Below are 19,140 nucleotides of genomic sequence, written 5' to 3' on the forward strand. Positions count from 1 at the left end.
ACAGACACAGTACACTGACTCCAACCGACTAGTCCTTGTTTCAGCCCCTTAATGCTGAGCGCCAGGCAGGGTAACAACAAGGACCATTTTTATCGTCTTTTGGTATGAGACAGTCAGGGATCGAAACCCGGACCTTCGGCTCTTCGGGTAGAACACCACTGTTATAACATTCAAATATCAGAACAAAATAACAAGAATAGTGTAACTGAACTGGGATTTTTATTGGAGAACCAAGCATGTATAGCGGTTGTATTAATTGCCACGGTAACACAGTAACAGGCTTCCATACTCTGTATGGGGTGGTGGCAACAGCAGTAGTAGTAATGCCGTCAAAACTGCTAAAAAGATAGGTAGTTTGTTTTTATACATGGCTCCCTCCCCCCTCTTGATAATCAGTTCAAAAATATTTTGCTAGGTGGAAACAAGGTGACAACCACCAAAGGCAACATCCAGATGTCCTCAATAAAATGTTTATTAATCATTTTCATGTACAACCAAGCGATCAGATATCATCTCTGCTACAGTATCTATGATGGTGTGTTGATCATTGTTACAGTGAACAGTTCAGCATACTAGATCTGTGTTGATCTTTGTAACAGTGCAAAGTCCAGTACTCAATATGTTGAACATAGTAACAGTGAACAGTTCAACATACTAATTACTGTGTTCATCATTGCAACAATGAGCAGTTCAGTACACTAGATACTGTTGAACATTGTAACAGTGAACAGTTCAGTACTTGATAACGTTGAACATAGTAACAGTGAACTGTTCAGCATAGTAGACAGTGTTGATCATTGTAACAGTGAACAGTTCAGTACTTGATAGCGTTGAACATAGTAACAGTGAACTGTTCAGCATATTAGACAGTGTTGATCATTGTAACAGTGAACAGTTCAGTACTTGATAGCGTTGTACATAGTAACAGTGAACTGTTCAGCATATTAGACAGTGTTGATCATTGTAACAGTGAACAGTTCAGTACTTGATAACGTTGAACATAGTAACAGTGAACTGTTCAGCATATTAGACAGTGTTGATCATTGTAACAGTGAACAGTTCAGTACTTGATAGCGTTGAACATAGTAACAGTGAACTGTTCAGCATATTAGACAGTGTTGATCATTGTAACAGTGAACAGTTCAGCATAATTAACAGTGTTGATCAATTCAGCATCTGAGATACTTTGATACAATCGTCAGTTCAGCAATAAAGTTAGAGAATAACAGAGTATTTCTTTTTCAAATATTTCATATTCGAGACTTCTGTACAAAATTAAATTCCTCATAAAATAATTTAACAATTAACCTTAAAATGCTCCTCATTTTTAAGTAATTTTGCGAAGCTGTACATATGATACAAGAACCTACAACACAAATACTGCAAGCTAGCTGATGCTTCCTTACTTCATATTCAGCCACTGGTGAAATTGCTATAGAATAAAATGATTCACTCAAGTTGAACATCCAACTACCAATGCATCAGTGAAATGCAGCCAAAGGGGAATAACTCTTCCAAAATCCAAACAGAATCTATACATACGTTTATACAGACATCCATACAAATATGTAATAATTTACACTTCAGAAAATGTTTAAAATAAAATAGCATCCACACTCCCATATATTACAGGAAAAAAAGATTCAAACAAGCAATAATCAGTTGCTAGTTTTTGAAGGCCTCTGAGAAAAATGAAAGTGGAAAGAAATATAATAGTAAAAGAATCACATATCCTAACAGCAGCCTTAGAAATTTGTCTTCCTATTTCATAAGTCCTATATTGACATGACATGTATATATAAATGCTGTACCTGCTGAGATGAATAAAGAAGGAAAAAATAAAAAATAATAATAAAAAATTTCACAAGTCCTAAGAGTTCTACCAAGTCCTGCTTGAACATTACTAAAATGTTTACTGTTTACATTTTCTGCCTTTTATTCAGTTCAAACTTGTATCAAAAGTGATGCTTTGAGAATTATAGCCCTCAAATGCATGTCAATGAAGACTACAATCACTGGATATTTACATGACCTCAGCACAATTTAGTAGTCTCTGGCTATCAGACAAGATTGAGTGAGTGAGTGAATTGGTTTTTAATGCCATTTTGAACACTATTCCAGTCCCGGAATATCACGGCTTGTCAGTCTAATGTGGGAGGAAAGAGGGAAGAGATATGTACCACTTTGGTGAAACCCATGAGCAGGGGTATGGTGCCGACAAACGAAGAAACAATCCGAGTGAATGAAGATTCAAACCTAAAATCATAGGTTTCTGACATTCCTGGGAACGCAACCCTCTACACAGAAATGCTGTGCCTTAGACAACAGGGTCTACCCTGGCCTCCGGACAAGATTGAATTTTGAAGTGTACACAAATATAAATCATATTGTAAGAATACATACCAGTCTTAACAATGCACAAGCATGAAAGATAATAATGTTGAATTGAGGGAATTTTATTGATTGTAGCCCCAAACTTCTGCAATTTGTTTGGAAATACAAGTTTCCAGATGCCAAGACTAATCAGTTTGCCCAAAACAATTCCGGGAAACAGTTCCGATTCCTTAATATAGGATGTACAGAGAACTAGATAATTGCTTGCAAAAATGGGGAGTAGCCTCTGTTTCCTAAAAGACTAAAAATTAGAACAAACCCCAGTTAGATGTTAGAACTTATCACCATGCATTTCCAGTGGGATATTTTTACCTTCAAAAACAACCTGATACCAAACTTACTGCAACACTGCTCTAGTTAGCTTATTTAATGAAAAGGAGCGTCAGTTTAATGACATAACTTACTGTTACCATGCAATTCGCCATCTCATTAGCACAGACATCACTTAAGATTTGGGAAAATATTCCAGCAATATCATGGCAGGGGACACCAGCAATGGGCTTCACACATTGTACCCATGTCGGGAATCGAACCCGGGTCTTCGGCGTGACGAGCGAACACTTTAACCACTAGGCTACCCGACCGCCCCTGATTAGGGTGAAGACGTGATGAGCTGATTCTGCCACAAGAGTCAACTACCTTGTCTTACCTTCCACACCCATCAGGAAGTAGTCGGCCTATAGCAATTTTTAAATATTATATTTTATCCTGGAATCGTATTTCAGAAACCTGGTCCATCATTATCACAATCAGAGTTATGTAGTCATGTGATGATCGTTTTAATAATTTAATATAGGCTGTAAGCCACCGACAAAGTAAAATGGACCAAAAAATGCACCAAACAGGGATGATTCTGCCCATCTTGAAAACAAAAAATAGATTGCATAAAGACAGGATTGTATTTCATGCTGTCCAAGAACAAGTTGATATTGAAAATGATGTGTGTGTTAGTATGGACTGGGAGCGACCATGACCTTGTGTATGAAATCCCATACTTTGTACTTTGAAGACTTTTGCCAAGTAAGATTCACATGATTTCATTGGTCGGCTATGAACCGATCCATAACTTCTAAATATTAATCCATTAGTGAGTGAGTATGGTTTTACGCCGCTTTTAGGCTGGGAGACACCAGAAATGAGCTTCACACATTGTACCCATGTCGGGAATCGAAACCCGGGTCTTCGGCGTGACGAGCGAACGCTTTAACCACTAGGCTACCCGACCGCCCCTTATTAATCAATGAAGTCATGCCCCTGAAGATAACACTCTTTGGCCTAGCCTGCCACAACAGAATTGAGCGCTCTATACGAGAGGTTCGGCCATGGACTGGAGATCTGAGCAGGTCATCTTTAAAGTTAGTTCCATGAACACAAGTAAGCATTATGCACAGCTATTACATCAAAAACTCTGTACAACAAGATGCTGTTCTGAAATCTCACTTCATGTCCCAACGACATGCGTCACAAATGCAGAATATTCAAAACATTTACAATGTTCAAGGATCTGTACAATAAATTTAATATAGCTTCAAGAAAATATACATTAAATATTTCACACTGAAACAAATAACGTGTCAACATATTAGAAATCTGAATAAACAATTCAGTTTCTTTCTCAATTTTTACATAGAATGGAAAATTCAAAATTAGATCCAATGTAATCTCCTCAATAAAGTGCAATGTTTCGAGAATTCTTAATAAGGATGTTATAGAAACACGCTTTATCCTACAACTGTTGTCTACCAAGCCTACAGCAGCTCTCTCACACAACTAGGAACAATCCCATGGCGCGGATGTAAGCAGAAATTGTTCTCCTCTTAAGCAAATAGCTAGTCTTCAGATTGGTACACAAGCCATAACACATCTTCCGTCAGTTTAGCAGAAAATCTACCCAAGGACTGTTGCTCTACATCCACAAGTGTGAAATGCACAAGAAAGCAACAAGTTGATACACAGCTTCATCACAATGAGTCTGTCTGATGCTGTAAGATGCCTTCAAATAGTCTTGGGAAACAAGCACTGCACTGATTGGCTATTCAAAGAAAGTCAAACTGGCCAATCACAGCCCACAAGAATCATTCCAAAATGCCCTCAAAGGTATGCAATTCACACAAGTGCTTTTCTGATTGGTCAAGGAAAAGTTGGAACTAGCCAATCAGCATTTAGATAGTGCAACAGATAAAGCTTCCTGCTGTTCTTGTGACAAAGCTCCCACGCAAGCCTGGAACGCCTCCTCATTGGCCTGAAACAAACAGAGAGGAGTCAACTCAGCATTCGTACAAAACTTCAAGCACAAAATTTAACATCTTTTAAGATGATTTTAAAGGATGTCGACCGTTCTGAGCATTCCTTGCAAACAATAGCCGATAACCCTGTGGATCCCTCAGCCCTGCACCCCTTATTCGGCGAGAGAAGCTTTTGCACCCCTTATTCTGCGAGAAGCTTTTGCACCCCTTATTCTATGAGAGAAGCTTTTGCACCCCTTATTCGGCAAGAGAAGCTTTTGCACCCCTTATTCGGCAAGAGAAGTTTTTGCACCCCTTATTCTGCAAGAGAAGCTTTTGCACCCCTGATTCTGTGAGAGCTTCTGCACCCCTTATTCTGCGAGAAAAGCTTTTGGACCCCTTATTCTGCAAGAAGCTTTTGCACCCCTTATTCTGCGAGAGTAGTTTCTGCAGCCCTTCTTCTGCGAGTAGTTTCTGCACCCCTTATTCAGCGAAAGCTTCTGCACCCCTTATTCTGCGAGTAGTTTCTGCACCCCTTATTCTGCGAGAGTAGTTTCTGCACCCCTTATTCTGCGAGAGAAGTTTCTGCACCCCTTATTCTGCGAGAGTAGATTCTGCACCCCTTAGAGAAGCTTCTGCTCAACTGACCACACAGCAAAAGGCTCTTCAGGTTAGGAAGCGAATTTTTCTGTGGAATAACCCTGCCTTGTCATATGACCAAGGCATTCATATTGTAATCTAGGCATGGATAAACACTGGCTTCTAATCCATTCAAGCAGGTAATTACTGCCAGTTAGTATTTTGTAACTCATCCTAAGAGGACCACACAAGATTTCACTTCACTTTGCCTCTTATAAAAACATGGCAAAAGCCAGTTTATTCTGCGCAGTGCTTGGGTTATCCGCTTCACTGTGTAGAGCTCTATTAATTTGGTTATATTGAATTAGTGTGACGTCACTCTCAAAAATTATTTCATGCAAAATTTAAAAAACACCCAGAAACATCAACATCCTGGCACGTTATGGCAAGATAAATATATTTTCTGAGAAAATTATTCTGTATTCTTAAACAAAATAATATTCTATTCCAGATGCTTGAGCATAACTCATATATGTAAAATTCATTTTTTTTAATAGACAAATTACAGGTCCATATTTAACATTGCTTTTGGATCAGTTAATTCAAGGATGCAAATTGGCACAAGCCCAGGTCAGTCTGTCTCGCCACATTTCAGGCTTCAAGTTTTTCGGGAGTGTCCTAACATGTTATCACTAGGCTTGTAATTGTTTCGAGCTAAGTTGCCTCCCTTGTTAATTACAGGAGATCATGCTAATTGGTATTTTAGGCCATGGCCTTCAATTCTTCACCAACCTCAAGGACGCACGAAGCAGGATGCAAAATCCCGCATCCTACGTGCATAAAAATTGAAAACAGACAGACAAAAATACAAAGTACATCCCCTGGGATGCAGACAGTTGGTGTGCATGTTTCGTAATGATACTGCCATTTCTAAATTTGGTACCACTTAAAATTAAGTTTCAAATGAAATCCATTAAAAAGTACCATACACAGTTGAATGCTTCACTATTTTCCAGCACTAGCACTTCAGTTGGGGAGCACCAAATCTAATTTAATTAACGGCCTTGGATCATGTGTCATTTTAAGTCACCGAGTGCTGAATGTAAATTTTGACAATTCTCCGGGAGCCAAGCTTTTAACAAAGACCCCCATTGTTTTTACCTGGAACCCCCACAAGAAAAAGGCTTTGTGTCACTATGGATCGTTAAAATAAATATTCTAGATAAACCCCCATTGTTTTACCTGGCACCCCCAAAAGAAAAGCTTTGTGTCCTCTGGATCGATAAATAAATATTCTAGGTAAATGCCAGGGAATCAAGTGTCAAAATGTTTCCCACAATAGACACTGACATTTGCTCTATCTTCATAATTTACTGGGTAGTATTTGTAACCAATATTCCGAATTTGTATGTGAAAGTTAAATATCTCTTCTGCTTTCATGTCTCAGTCCTATCATTAAGCATCAATAGATTCAGACAATATAGGCTCTATGATATATCATCATGGACAATGAAAGCATGTCTACCCTGAGAACAGCGGTATAGCCCAGGACCTCCAACAGAAGTTTACTGACTTCGGGCTCAGGACAACCTTCTCCATACGTAAATACCAGAATTATAATTTTACCTTCACTTGATTCACAATCTGCAGCATCCTCCCAAAGACGGCTTGTGACGGTTCAATGACCTCTTTATATATTGACTCTGCGATGATTGCCACTATCCGCGGCAAGTTCTGACTGTTCTCTCCTAGCATGCCTGGGTGGTTCCTGCACACACAGCAAATACTTCAGTGTGTTTATGTCACATCACACTAGCGGGGCAATGAATTTGTTTGTTTGTTGTTTAACGCCGCATTCAGCAATATTCCAGCTATATGACAGCTGTCTGTAAATAATCGAGTCTGTACCAGACAATCAAGTGATCATGAGCATCAATACCCACTACTGGGATATGATGACATACATCAACTAAGTCAGCAAGCCTGACCACTCAAACTCGTTAGTCGCCTCTTATGATAAGCATAGTTGCCTTTATCAGCAAGCATGGGCTGCTGAAGACCTTTTCTACTGCAGATCTTCACAGGTCAAGAATGGGTTGCTGAATACGTTCTCTACCCCGGATCTTACTTACACTGTGAGCAGGTCGCAAATGTAGCCATATATATGAACGGATCTACCCTCGATCTTACTTACAATGTGAGCAGGTCGCACATGTAGCCGTATATGTGAACGGCTTCATCCTCATCCTCCGTCACAGGGAGCCAGAAGATGAATCGAGGGATCAGCTCCTCCACATTTACTTTGGAAGCATTATATTTGCATATTTTAGTCACTGCCGATATGGCATTTTCTGTCGCGTTCACATTTGATGAGCATTTCGATTCTGGATTTTCGATCATCTGGACTAGCCTCGGAACTGCCTCTGAAAAAGCCAAGGAAAAATGTGAAATATTCACCTGTTTTGTCTGAATAGTTTCATAATGCACATATCATTCATACCACTGTTCTAAATTCTGGGGGAACCTTGAGGTTTTCTTCTTTCTTTTCAGGACCCACTAAATCTTTATCGTTGGCATTACTTTCATATAAGGACTGATCCTACTAGACCAGAAACCATTTCACTAGACACAGGCTGTTTGAAGTCACACACTGTCTTACCTAATAGGTGAGGTGAAATAGGGTTTAACATCGCGTCCAAGATTATTGCACTTATATAGCGACGTGCATGTACGTATGTGTGTTTGTGTGGCTGCTTGTACTAGTTCGGACTGATACAGATTTATAGTGCTAACTCACTGAGATACCATGGCGCATTTTAACATGAATACCCTACTCAGACACAGTATACTGACTCCGAGTCGACCAGTCCTTGTTTTAGCCTCTTAATACCAAGCGCCAGACAGGGTAACAACAAGTACCATCTTTTAACGTCTTTTGGTATGACGCGGTAGGGGGTCGAACCCCAGACCTTCCGCTCTCCGGGCGGACGCTCTACCACTAGACCACGGAGGTGGTCCGTCTTACCTAATAAATTGTATGATTCAGATTCCCTAATACTATGATTAGGCTTTCATGTCTCAGTCCTATCATTAAGCATCAATACATTCAGACAATAAAGGCTCTATGATATATCATCACTGACAATGAAAGCATTTCAATATTCATCAATTTAGAGTGATTTCAGATCTATGATATTTTAACCTTCTAACAACGACCCGAAACTGAAATTTGACCTGAAGTAAGTTAGTGAGTTGTGTTTAACGCCGCCTTTGACAGTATTCCCATTATATCACGGCGTGTCAGTTCAAAGTGGTAGGAAAGCAGGTCTCAGACATTTAACCACTTCGGTGAAATCCACGAGTACAGCTATGGTGCTGACAAACCTAGAAACATGATTGGGGCGAACTGTGATCCGAACCTACAATCATAGGTTCCTGGCGTGCCCAAGGGACGCAACTCTGCACAGTGAATTGAAGCGCCCTAGACTTCTGGTCCACCCGTTCCCCCACTTGACCAGAGATAAGCATGAAACTAGTGACACAATATGAGCAGGAGTAGGAGCACAATCTCCATTTCAGCTGGCAAGTACCAGAATCCTGATGTACTGGGATCTACTTTTCGACAATCCCATTTTACTAGACACGGGCTTCAGACCAGTGTTTGAAGTCTCAGACTGTGTCTTAACTAACAAATTGTATGATTCAGATTCCTTAATACCATGATTAGGCTTTCATGTCTCAGTCCTATCATTAAGCATCAATACATTCAGACAATAAAGGCTCTATGATATATCATCACCGACAATGAAAGCTTTTCTATATTCGTCCATTTAGAGTGATCTCAGATCTATGATATTCTAACCATATCACAGTGAGTTAGTATATGAGAGTTCTGCTTATCGCCTCTTTTTAGTATTCCAGTTATATCGCATCAGTTTAATGTGGGAGGAAAGCCCAAAGTTATGCAGGTCTTAGACGTTTACCACTTTGGTAAAATCCACGAGCACAGGTATGGTGCTGACAAACCTAGAAACATAATCGGGGCAAACTGGGATTCGAACCACAATCACAGCATTAGAAATTGGCACTAGTCCTATAGTCCTTGCCAAAGTGGCCTAAGAGTTAAGCTATCATAAGGACTAGCAGAAATTTGCGCTTTTTAAGGGTTTAGTTTATGTTATCATTATAAGGACTAGTGGACTAATGTTAGATTCTATCGCTGCAATCATAGGTTACTGGCGTGTCCAAGGGATGCAACTCTGCACAGTGAATTGAAGCGCCTTAGACCTCTGGGCCACCAGTGCCCTCACTTGACCAGGAAAAGCATGAAACTATATGTTGGCAAGTACCAGAACCATAATGTACTGGGACCTACTTTTCAACAATCCCATGACAGAACATGAACATGAACTGCAACACCAGTGAGTGAGTGAGTTGGGTTTAACGCCACTTTTAACATTATTCCAGTTATATCACGGCGTGTCAGCTTAATGTGGGAGGAAAGCCCGAAGTGATGCAGGTCCCATTATATCACGGCGTGTCAGTTCAAAGTGGTAACCACTTCGGTGAAACCCACGAGCACGGGTATGGTGCTGACAAACCTAGAAACATAATCGGGGCGAACCGGGATTCGAACCCACGATCATAGGTGTCTGGCGTGTCCAAGGGATGCAACTCTGCACAGCAAATCGTGGCACCTTAGACGACTGGGCCACCCATGCCCCCCCCCCCCCCCCCAAGAGAACATGAACCTATTTAGCAGAAAATCACATTTTCTGTAGAACACGTGCAGAATTTTGCATTTATCTGCTGCAGAATTTTAACACATGAGTTGAAAGCTGGTTTTAAACGTTTAAATGGATATTTATGTCATTTTGGAGTGAAGGTGACTTTTGTAATACTGCTTACTGAAAATGCTCACTCGGCGTGACAAGCGAACGCTTTAACCACTAGGCTACGCAACCGCCCCCTAAAAAGGCAATGAGTGAATATTGCTAAACGGCTGCGTTAGAAACAGACACTAGTCCTATAGTCCTTGCCAAACTGCCCAATAGTTTAGGTACCTAAGGACTAGTAGTAATTTGCCCTTTAAAGGGTTTTGCTATATGTTATCACTATAAGGACTAGTGGATGAAAACTGTTAGTTTCTGCCACTGTAAATCCCACATGAAGGACAAGGAAAAGACCACCAGATTTTATTACCCATAAAAGAAACATGCATGTTGAATTAAGCATCAGCCTTGTGTTATGGAGGACTCTTCCCGAACACTGATCTTAATAGGCCCAATATATATGCATCTTTATTATTGAAGAGAATATATTCATCAGGTAAAGGAGTAAGTATATACTCCTAAACGTCTTCTCACTTCCTAATGCCTTTCAAAGACCTGATCTTTATTATTGTTTTCATATGTTATGAAATTAGGGTCAGAGGATCTGTGATGCAACAGGTAACAAAGTAATGGCCTCAGTGTGCTTTCATGTCTCAGTCCTATCATTAAGCATCAATACATTCAGACAATATAGGCTCTATGATATATCATCACTGACACTGAAAGCTTTGATACCCTGAGTGAGTGAGTGAGTGAGTGAGTGAGTGAGTGAGTATGCTTTTACACCGCTTTTAGAGATATTCCAGCAATATCAGTGCGGGGGACACCAGAAATGGGCTTCACACATTGTACCCATGTCGGGAATCGAACCTCGGGTCTTCGGCGTGACGAGCGAATGCTTTAACCACTAGGCTATCCGACCGCCCCTCTTTGATACCCTGAGCACAGCTGGATATCGAACCAATGATCTTGATCAGGGTGTAGCTCGGATTCCAACCATGACGACGAGTGGAGTGGAGTGGAGTGGAGTGGAGTGGAGTGGAGTGGAGTGGAGTGGAGTGGAGCGGAGTGGAGACATATATTATCGCCAGTTATGTTTACTTTTAGGTAGCCAAGCGGCGAGCAGTAGATAAATTTAGGTCACCAATCATAGATTTAAGTCGCATTTGGCAGAGGGCTGCATTTCACAATAGCCCGTACACCAACAAGACTTGACCAGGAAAAGTATGAAAACATTGCGACAACTTGAGTCGGAGCACAATCTCCATTTCAGTTGGCAATTACCAGAATCATGATGTAATGGTAACCTATTTTTGGACTACACAATGTCAGAACATTTACTCCATGTATTCGTACGGTAAAACGCTGATAACATATATAGCAGTAGTTTTAGGCTTTCATGTCTCAGTCCTATCATTAAGCATCAATACATTCAGACAATATAGGCTCTATGATATATCATCACTGACACTGAAAGCATTTCAGTTAGAATACCAGGACAGCTGTTGATGTTCATTAATCGGTTTCTGTAATGAACTGAAGAATCTATAATGAAATTCAGGATTGATTTTTTTCAACAATATTAAATCTTAATAAATTTGTAGGGGCAATAAAAAAATAGATTAAATGTGCAAACAGAAAAAAATCGAAATACGACTATGGTTTGAAGGCCTGATGCCATGTTTCTTCGTAGATGTGTTTTGAGTTGGAGAGAAGAAAATGTAAGAATCTTGCTATTATATTTTTTGTCACTTACATGAAAGATACTGATTTCTGATTAATCATCAATTGATCATCAATTACCGTATTCGGCGTAATAAACGCCCAGGGCGTTCTCGGAATTAGAAATAGGGGGTGCTTATTAGAATATGATTTTAGTGAGAGAAAAAAACAGAATTGAAAGATCATAAATTTCTTGGTTTGTTGAACACAGATAAAACCACCGCTCTCAGTATTTTACCCCTTCTGATATATATGTCTCATACAGATAATGCTACCTGCATGTTTGCACGTGCTGACTTACATATCTATGTATTTGTGATACTCAACTCGACATTAACAATGTGTAAAAATCATCGTTGATGCCCACTGTTCCATATGGGAAGTACCAGTAATCAGAAGGTTAAGTTTAAAATATCAGCAAACATCGCCATTGATGCTTAATAGAGCAGGGCGCTTATTACATTGAATACGGTACATTCCCGAACCAGTGTCCAGTTTCTACGTGTATTTGTACCAGGGGGGTCCAGGGGGGTCCAGGGGGGTCCAATATTTCATTTCAATATCTGATTTGATGTGTTGGGTCCAGCCATACTTCACAATCAATGACAGAGTTCAAATTCTTAGATACAACATTTTGTAACTTAACAAGTAATAATTCATTGTGTTTGTTAAGCAATCGGAACTTTTCAAACGACTGAAAAATAATGAAATAAATATATTTCATGAAGAATGCATCATTTTCTTGTGCCCCTCAGGATTAAGTAGATCAATTTCTGCATATTAAACACACGTTTTCCTATACTGGATGCACATTCACACATAATGTAAATACCTGAATGGTCAATCTAGACATCATAAACAGATCCCTACAGTAAGAGAAGATGTCCTTTTCAGGTTTTCTGGAGTCACCCCTAACACTATCTGTGAATACGTCTATCTTACCAGCACAAGCATCAGCATACACGTCCTGCCCGAACTGAGCCATGACCCCGATGCCATAGGCTGCAGCCTGCCGCACCTCCGTGCTCTTGTCCACCAGGGAGTCCAGCATGTTTCTCAGGAAGAACTCCTGGTACTTGATGGAGATCTGTCCAGAAGAAGTCAAGTCTGTGAGTTTAACACAGCATGGCAGTTTTTCTCTCTATCTTTTAAACGTTGCACAAATAATAGAGTCAGGACCATACAACCAGTGATTGACGTCATGATTTGGTTGGTTGGTTGGTTGGTTGGTTGGTTGTTTAACGCCGCACTCAGCAATATTTCAGCTATATGACGGCGGTCTGTAAATAATCGAGTCTGGACCAGACAATCCAGTGATTGATATCATGAGCATCTATCCACGCAATTGGGATCGATGATCCGCATCAACGAAGTCAGCGAGACTGACTACCCAATCCCGTTAGTCGCTTCTTACGACAAGCATAGTCGCCTTTTACGGCAAGCATGGGTTGCTGAAGACCTATTCTACTCTGGATCTTCATGGGTCAAGCATGGGTTACTGAATACGTATTCTACCCCGGATCTTACTTACAATGTGAGCAGGTGGCACATGTAGCCATATATGTGAACGGATCTACCCCACATCTTCACGGGTGTAAAGTTACTTTGCACTAACACAGGATGCTGGGAACCAATTCTAACGGGTTTCAAGTGTCAAACAAGCGAGTAGGCACAGCTGTCTCATCCCATAACAATGTTCCTTCGAGTTTGGGAGTGGGCCAAATGACCAGTGTTCTATCAATAGGTCACGCCACTCTGCCAGAATCGAAGCCGGAGTCTGGTCAAATTGGCACCGACTGTCACAACTGAGATTTGGTCTTCTACAGGGTCACAGCTTCACTGAGGATCCTACTCCGCAGCCACTGCAACCATCAACTACCCATTTCATGGTTGGCTGGGTTTGTGGTCTCGGAACATTTACCTGCTTTCAAGTCTCAGTCCTATCATTAAGCATCAATATATTCAGACAATAGAGGCTCTATGATATATCATCACCGACTTTGAAAGCGCTTTTAATTCATGAGAGAGACCAACACAACAGTCTGCACATCTACATTTGACTTTTAGTTTGTACAACAATCAGGACATCTCTAGCTCAGAGACTGATATTTGGTTCCAAGTCTGCAGCAGTCAGTAAATTAGGAATTACAAATGTAGCAACTCATGTTAAATAGTAATACTATTTCCATTGTTTGGTTTACCAGGCTTAGAAATTAACACTAGCCTGCTAGCCTAGGGCTAGAACAAATTCCTGTGGGCTTGTACAAAATTTCAAATTTCCCCATTGTTTTCACATTGCAAGGGCATTTTATCTTTACCCGGGCTAGTAAAGCTTTTGATTTTAGTTCTAACCCAGACATAATATCTGATTCTAGATTGTGTGTAGGTGGTTGAAAATAAACAAACAAATGAAAATCATCAACATTTTCCTAATATGTACAAGGCAGTTGAACACCATCAAGAGTCAAATTATAACTCAATACCATCGGCAGTCGTCTATGATGCCAAAATGTATTTTGTCCTCACGATAATCTGACACAATATGCCCCAGGGTCCACCTCAGTACTGACTTGGTGCAAAAACATTTTGTCCATTGTTCAACAGATGTGGAAAATTCTATTTATTTTTATTGCCACATATTTATTATTGCTGGAACCAAACCATCAATATAAAAAGCTTTAATGCCACATATTTGACTTCTAGTTGTTGTTAAACACCACACTCAGAAATAAAGAGGCCAGTAAATACTTTACTCAGGACCAGACAATCCTGTGATCGATATTGTGAGCAGCAATCAATGTCATCGGGGTACAAAGACATGCATAGTTTGCTGGGGACCTATTCAAACCCGGGTTCTCTACAGGCATCCCATGTTCGACAGTACAACTTACAGGTCCAGTGTGCTCCAGCACGTCATCCCACACACACAGTGCCCACTGCCTGTCCGGCCACGACCGAGCTGGGTTCTGAAACAAACAGATCTCTGTAAGGCTCTCATCATAAAGGTCATAATTCTCATATGTGTCCGAGTGTGTTTGTTCGTTTGCCTCACTCAGTAATATTCAAGCTAAATGATGGCAGTTTGGAAATAATCGAGTCCGGACCAGACAATCCAGTGAAGAGATCAAGGCAGGGTTTTACCTTGACTTTGTGGGGATGCAGAAGATCCCCAATGATTAATTTTAAACATCCTTGCAGACAACATGAGGGTCTTGTAAAGTAATGGCACAGAATTATAAGGGCAAAGTTCTGAACGGTTTCTGAACGGATACTCATATAGGTGTGATTTTTCTAAATTTGTTTATTTGTTCTTCAACCCTGAACTCAGCAATAATACAGCTATATCAAGGCCGTCTGAATTCAACTGAGTCTGAACCAGAAAATCTAGAGATGGACATCATGAGCATCGATCTACCCAACTGAGATATGACCTGCATCAGCCAAGTCAGTGAGTCTGACCATCCGATCCTGTTAGTCGCCTCTTGTAAGCATGGGTTGGTGAAGACGAATTGTAAGCCCGGTCTTCATGGGGGTATTTTATAAGTATGCAAGATGAAATATGAAATATACAATTACCCCTACTATCAGTTTATCATACTATGGACGGTGTGTGTAAGTGTATAAGGGTGAGCATTGATGATGACTATAGATATCTTTACTTGCCATTGATGCTCTGTCACCTGCCCATGGAGAATGCACTGACTGATAATTATTACACATCACTTAATGAAATGAAATGAAATAAAATAATAATAATAAAAACAAAAAATGAATAAAAAATAATTTGAAAAATAATTAAAAACATAAAATAAAATAAGATAAAATTTAAAATAAAATTTAAAATAAAATAAAATAAAATAAAATAAAATAAAATAAAATAACATCAAATAAAATAAAATAAAATAAAATAAAATAAAATAAAATAAAATAAAATAAAATAAAATAAAATAAAATAAAATAAAATAAAATAAAATAAAATAAAATCCTTACCAACAGTTTGACAAAATGTGGCATGATCTGTTCAAATATCGGCAAAAAGGCTTCTTTGTGTGTCCCGAAGAAGGAATGGATGATGTCGGATACCTTGCTGAGTATATACACATCTTCGTCATCCTGCAATCAAGGGAAACAGTGACTAGGAACAGAACTGTCTTTAAAATAAACTCAGAATGTTCGCAATAACACAACAATTTGAACATTCAATGCCATTTAGAAAGTGGTCAAATATAACCAGATAACAAATGTTATATTTGGGATAACACTTTCTTAGTAAGAGGGGTACACAATGTACTTAATCTAGACAACTAGTTGTCAGACTTTCATTTTTGTGGATATACTCTCTGGCACTGAGTTTGAATCCTGGATAGGACTCAATCCAAAAAAGTACGAAAATCTGTACTTTACTACGAAAGTTTTACGGTATCCCAAATATAACATTTGTTAACACAACAATTTGATATCTCACTGCTGGACAAGACAATCCGATGATCAATATTATGACCAACAATCCAGTTGGAGTATTTGACCCGCTATCAACTAAGTCACCAAGCATGACCACCCAATCCATTTCGTTGCTTCTCACAAACAGCAGGTTGGTGGGGACCAGTTCTAAAACGGAATCTCCACGCCTACTCTGTATATGAAAAACAACACAATCATATGACATCCAAACTTTTCTCTCCCTAGAAGGTGACATTGTTGAGGTTTTACACTTTTTTAACGCAACATTCCTGTTGGACTATGTCTGCAACACGATAGATGCTGTTTGAGTCCAATTTGTTTGTTTGTTGTTTAACGCCGCAGTCAGCAATATTCCAGCTCGATGACAGCGGTCTATAAATAATCGAGTCTGGACCAGACAATCCAGTGATTGATATGAGCATCAATCCACACAATTGGTGAGTGAGTGAGTGAGTATGGTTTTACGCCGCTTTTAGCAATATTCCAGCAATATCATGGCAGGGGACACCAGAAATGGGCTTCACACATTGTACCCATGTCGGGAATCAAACCCAGGTTTTCGGCAAGACGAGCGAACGCTTTAACCACTAGGCTACCTGACCGCCCCTCCACGCAATTGGGCTACGATGACATGCATCAACCAAGTCAGCAAGTCTGACCAACCGATCCAATAAGTTGCCTCTTACGACAAGCATAGTCACCTTTTACGGCAAGCATGGGCTGCTGTAGACCTATTCTACCCCGGATCTTCACAGATATGCTGTCAGAGCATGAGGACATGCTCTCAACCAAGTTGCCAAGCCTGACCACCCAATCCATTGCCTCTTAGAATCTGCGAAAGTTTGAACCCCGACTCCCAGGAGCTACTGTTTGACATACTGACTCACCTCATCCAACAGAGATTCTTCCACTTGTTCATCATAGTCTTCATCCTTTCGCTTCTCTGCAACACACAGTTAACATGTCACCACAGTTATAGTGGAAACACTTGTTGCAACCACCCTCATCCAAGTCAACACGTCCAGGGTTAGAAATTGGCACTAGTCCTATAGTCCTTGCCAAACTGCCCAATAGTAAGGACTAGCAGAATTTTGCCATTTTTAAAGGTTTTGCTATATGCTATCATTATAAGGACTAGTGGACTGAAACTGTCAGTTTCTACCACTGACTTCGTTCGTTTGTTTGTTGTTTAACGCCACACTTTTTTAAAATTATATTTTCAACATATATATTGTGCTTTCATGTCTCAGTCCTATCATTAAGCATCAATAAATTCAGAGTAAATAGGCTCTATGATATATCATCACTGACAATGAAAGCATCTACACAACTCCAGCATTATCAAATAGTCCTCTTTCTATCAATAGTGATAAGTTGGCATTGACATTAGATGATTAGTTCTTAGTACACATTGCAAAGGTAAAGCTTGCATGCAGAGAAAACCAATTTCAGTACAAGTTTGTTCATTTGTTTGTTTGCTGTTTAACGCTGCACTCAGCAATATTCCAGCTATATGACAGCAGTCTGTAAATAATTGAGTCTTGACCTGACAATCCAGTGATTGACATCATGAGCATCGATCCACGCAATAGGGATACGATGACATGCATCAACCAAGTCAGTAAGCCTGACCATCCGATCTTGTTAGGTGCCTCTTACGACAAGCATGGTCGCCTCTATTTCCACTCGGAACCTCCACAGCACGGCTGACTCAAAGAGTGTGAAAGTGAGTAGGGTGTACGCCGCTTCCAGCAATATTCCAGGCACATCACGATGAAGGACATGAAGAACTGGATTCACACATTTTACCCGTGGGGAATCGAACCTGGGGTCTTCGGTGTTGCCGCGCGAAAAGGCAAAGCTGTCAAGGCTAGGCCACCACACGACTCCAAGATGTGATCTGACATAAGTTGTTTGAGTTGCATTTGTTTGTTGTTTACGCCACACAAAGCAATATTCCAGCTATATGATAGCGACATGAAAAGACTGAACAGCATCACAGCCGCAAACGTGTAAAGACAACTACCACAAAGCCTCCAACATGTAAAGACAACTACCACACAGCCTCCAACGTGTAAAGACAACTACCACACAGCCTCAAACATGTAAAGACAACTACCACAAAGCCTCCAACATGTAAAGACAACTACCACACAGCCTCAAACATGTAAAGACAACTACCACACAGCTTCCAACATGTAAAGACAACTACCACACAGCCTCCAACGTGTAAAGACAACTACCACACAGCCTCCAACGTGTAAAGACAACTACCACAAAGCTTCCAACATGTAAAGACAACTACCACACAGCCTCCAACATGTAAAGACATCTACCACACAGCCTCCAACGTGTAAAGACAACTACCACAAAGCTTCCAACATGTAAAGACAACAACCACACAGCCTCCGTGTGAAGACAACTACCACACAGCCTCCAACGTGTAAAGACAACTACCACAAAGCTTCCAACATGTAAAGACAACTACCACACAGCCTCCAACATGTAAAGACATCTACCACACAGCCTCCAACGTGTAAAGACAACTACCACAAAGCTTCCAACATGTAAAGACAACAACCACACAGCCTCCGTGTGAAGACAACTACCACACAGCCTCCAACACGTAAAGACAACTACCACACAGCTTCCAACATGTAAAGACACTACCACACAGCCTCCAACATGTAAAGACAACTACCACACAGCCTCCAACATGTAAAGACAACTACCACACAGCCTCCAACATGTAAAGACAACTACCAAACAGCTTCCAACATGTAAAGACAACTACAACAAAGCTTCCAACATGTAAAGACAACTACCACACAGCCTCCAACGTGTAAAGACAACTACCAAACAGCTTCCAACATGTAAAGACAACTACCACAAAGCCTCCAACATGTAAAGACAACTACCACAAAGCT

General features: G+C 40.2%; 1 protein-coding gene across 1 annotated transcript in view; it reads right to left on the minus strand.

The window, feature by feature from the left end:
• Positions 1-202: 202 nt before the first annotated feature.
• LOC139447142 (importin-5-like) overlaps positions 203-19,140 on the minus strand; it is a 50,565-nt gene continuing 31,627 nt past the window's right edge. Inside the window, exons 22-28 of the mRNA XM_071228325.1 lie at positions 17,101-17,156; positions 15,743-15,865; positions 14,644-14,718; positions 12,695-12,839; positions 7,393-7,621; positions 6,825-6,966; positions 203-4,636 (exon numbers count right to left, since the gene is read on the minus strand). Of these exons, the coding sequence (XP_071084426.1) occupies positions 4,550-4,636; positions 6,825-6,966; positions 7,393-7,621; positions 12,695-12,839; positions 14,644-14,718; positions 15,743-15,865; positions 17,101-17,156 (857 nt within the window). The 3' untranslated portion in view covers positions 203-4,549. The remainder of the gene's footprint in view (positions 4,637-6,824; positions 6,967-7,392; positions 7,622-12,694; positions 12,840-14,643; positions 14,719-15,742; positions 15,866-17,100; positions 17,157-19,140) is intronic.

Source organism: Haliotis cracherodii, unplaced genomic scaffold (genome assembly GCF_022045235.1).
Source record: "Haliotis cracherodii isolate W230 unplaced genomic scaffold, xgHalCrac1.p SCAF_7, whole genome shotgun sequence".
NCBI classification, from domain to species: Eukaryota; Metazoa; Mollusca; class Gastropoda; order Lepetellida; family Haliotidae; genus Haliotis; species Haliotis cracherodii.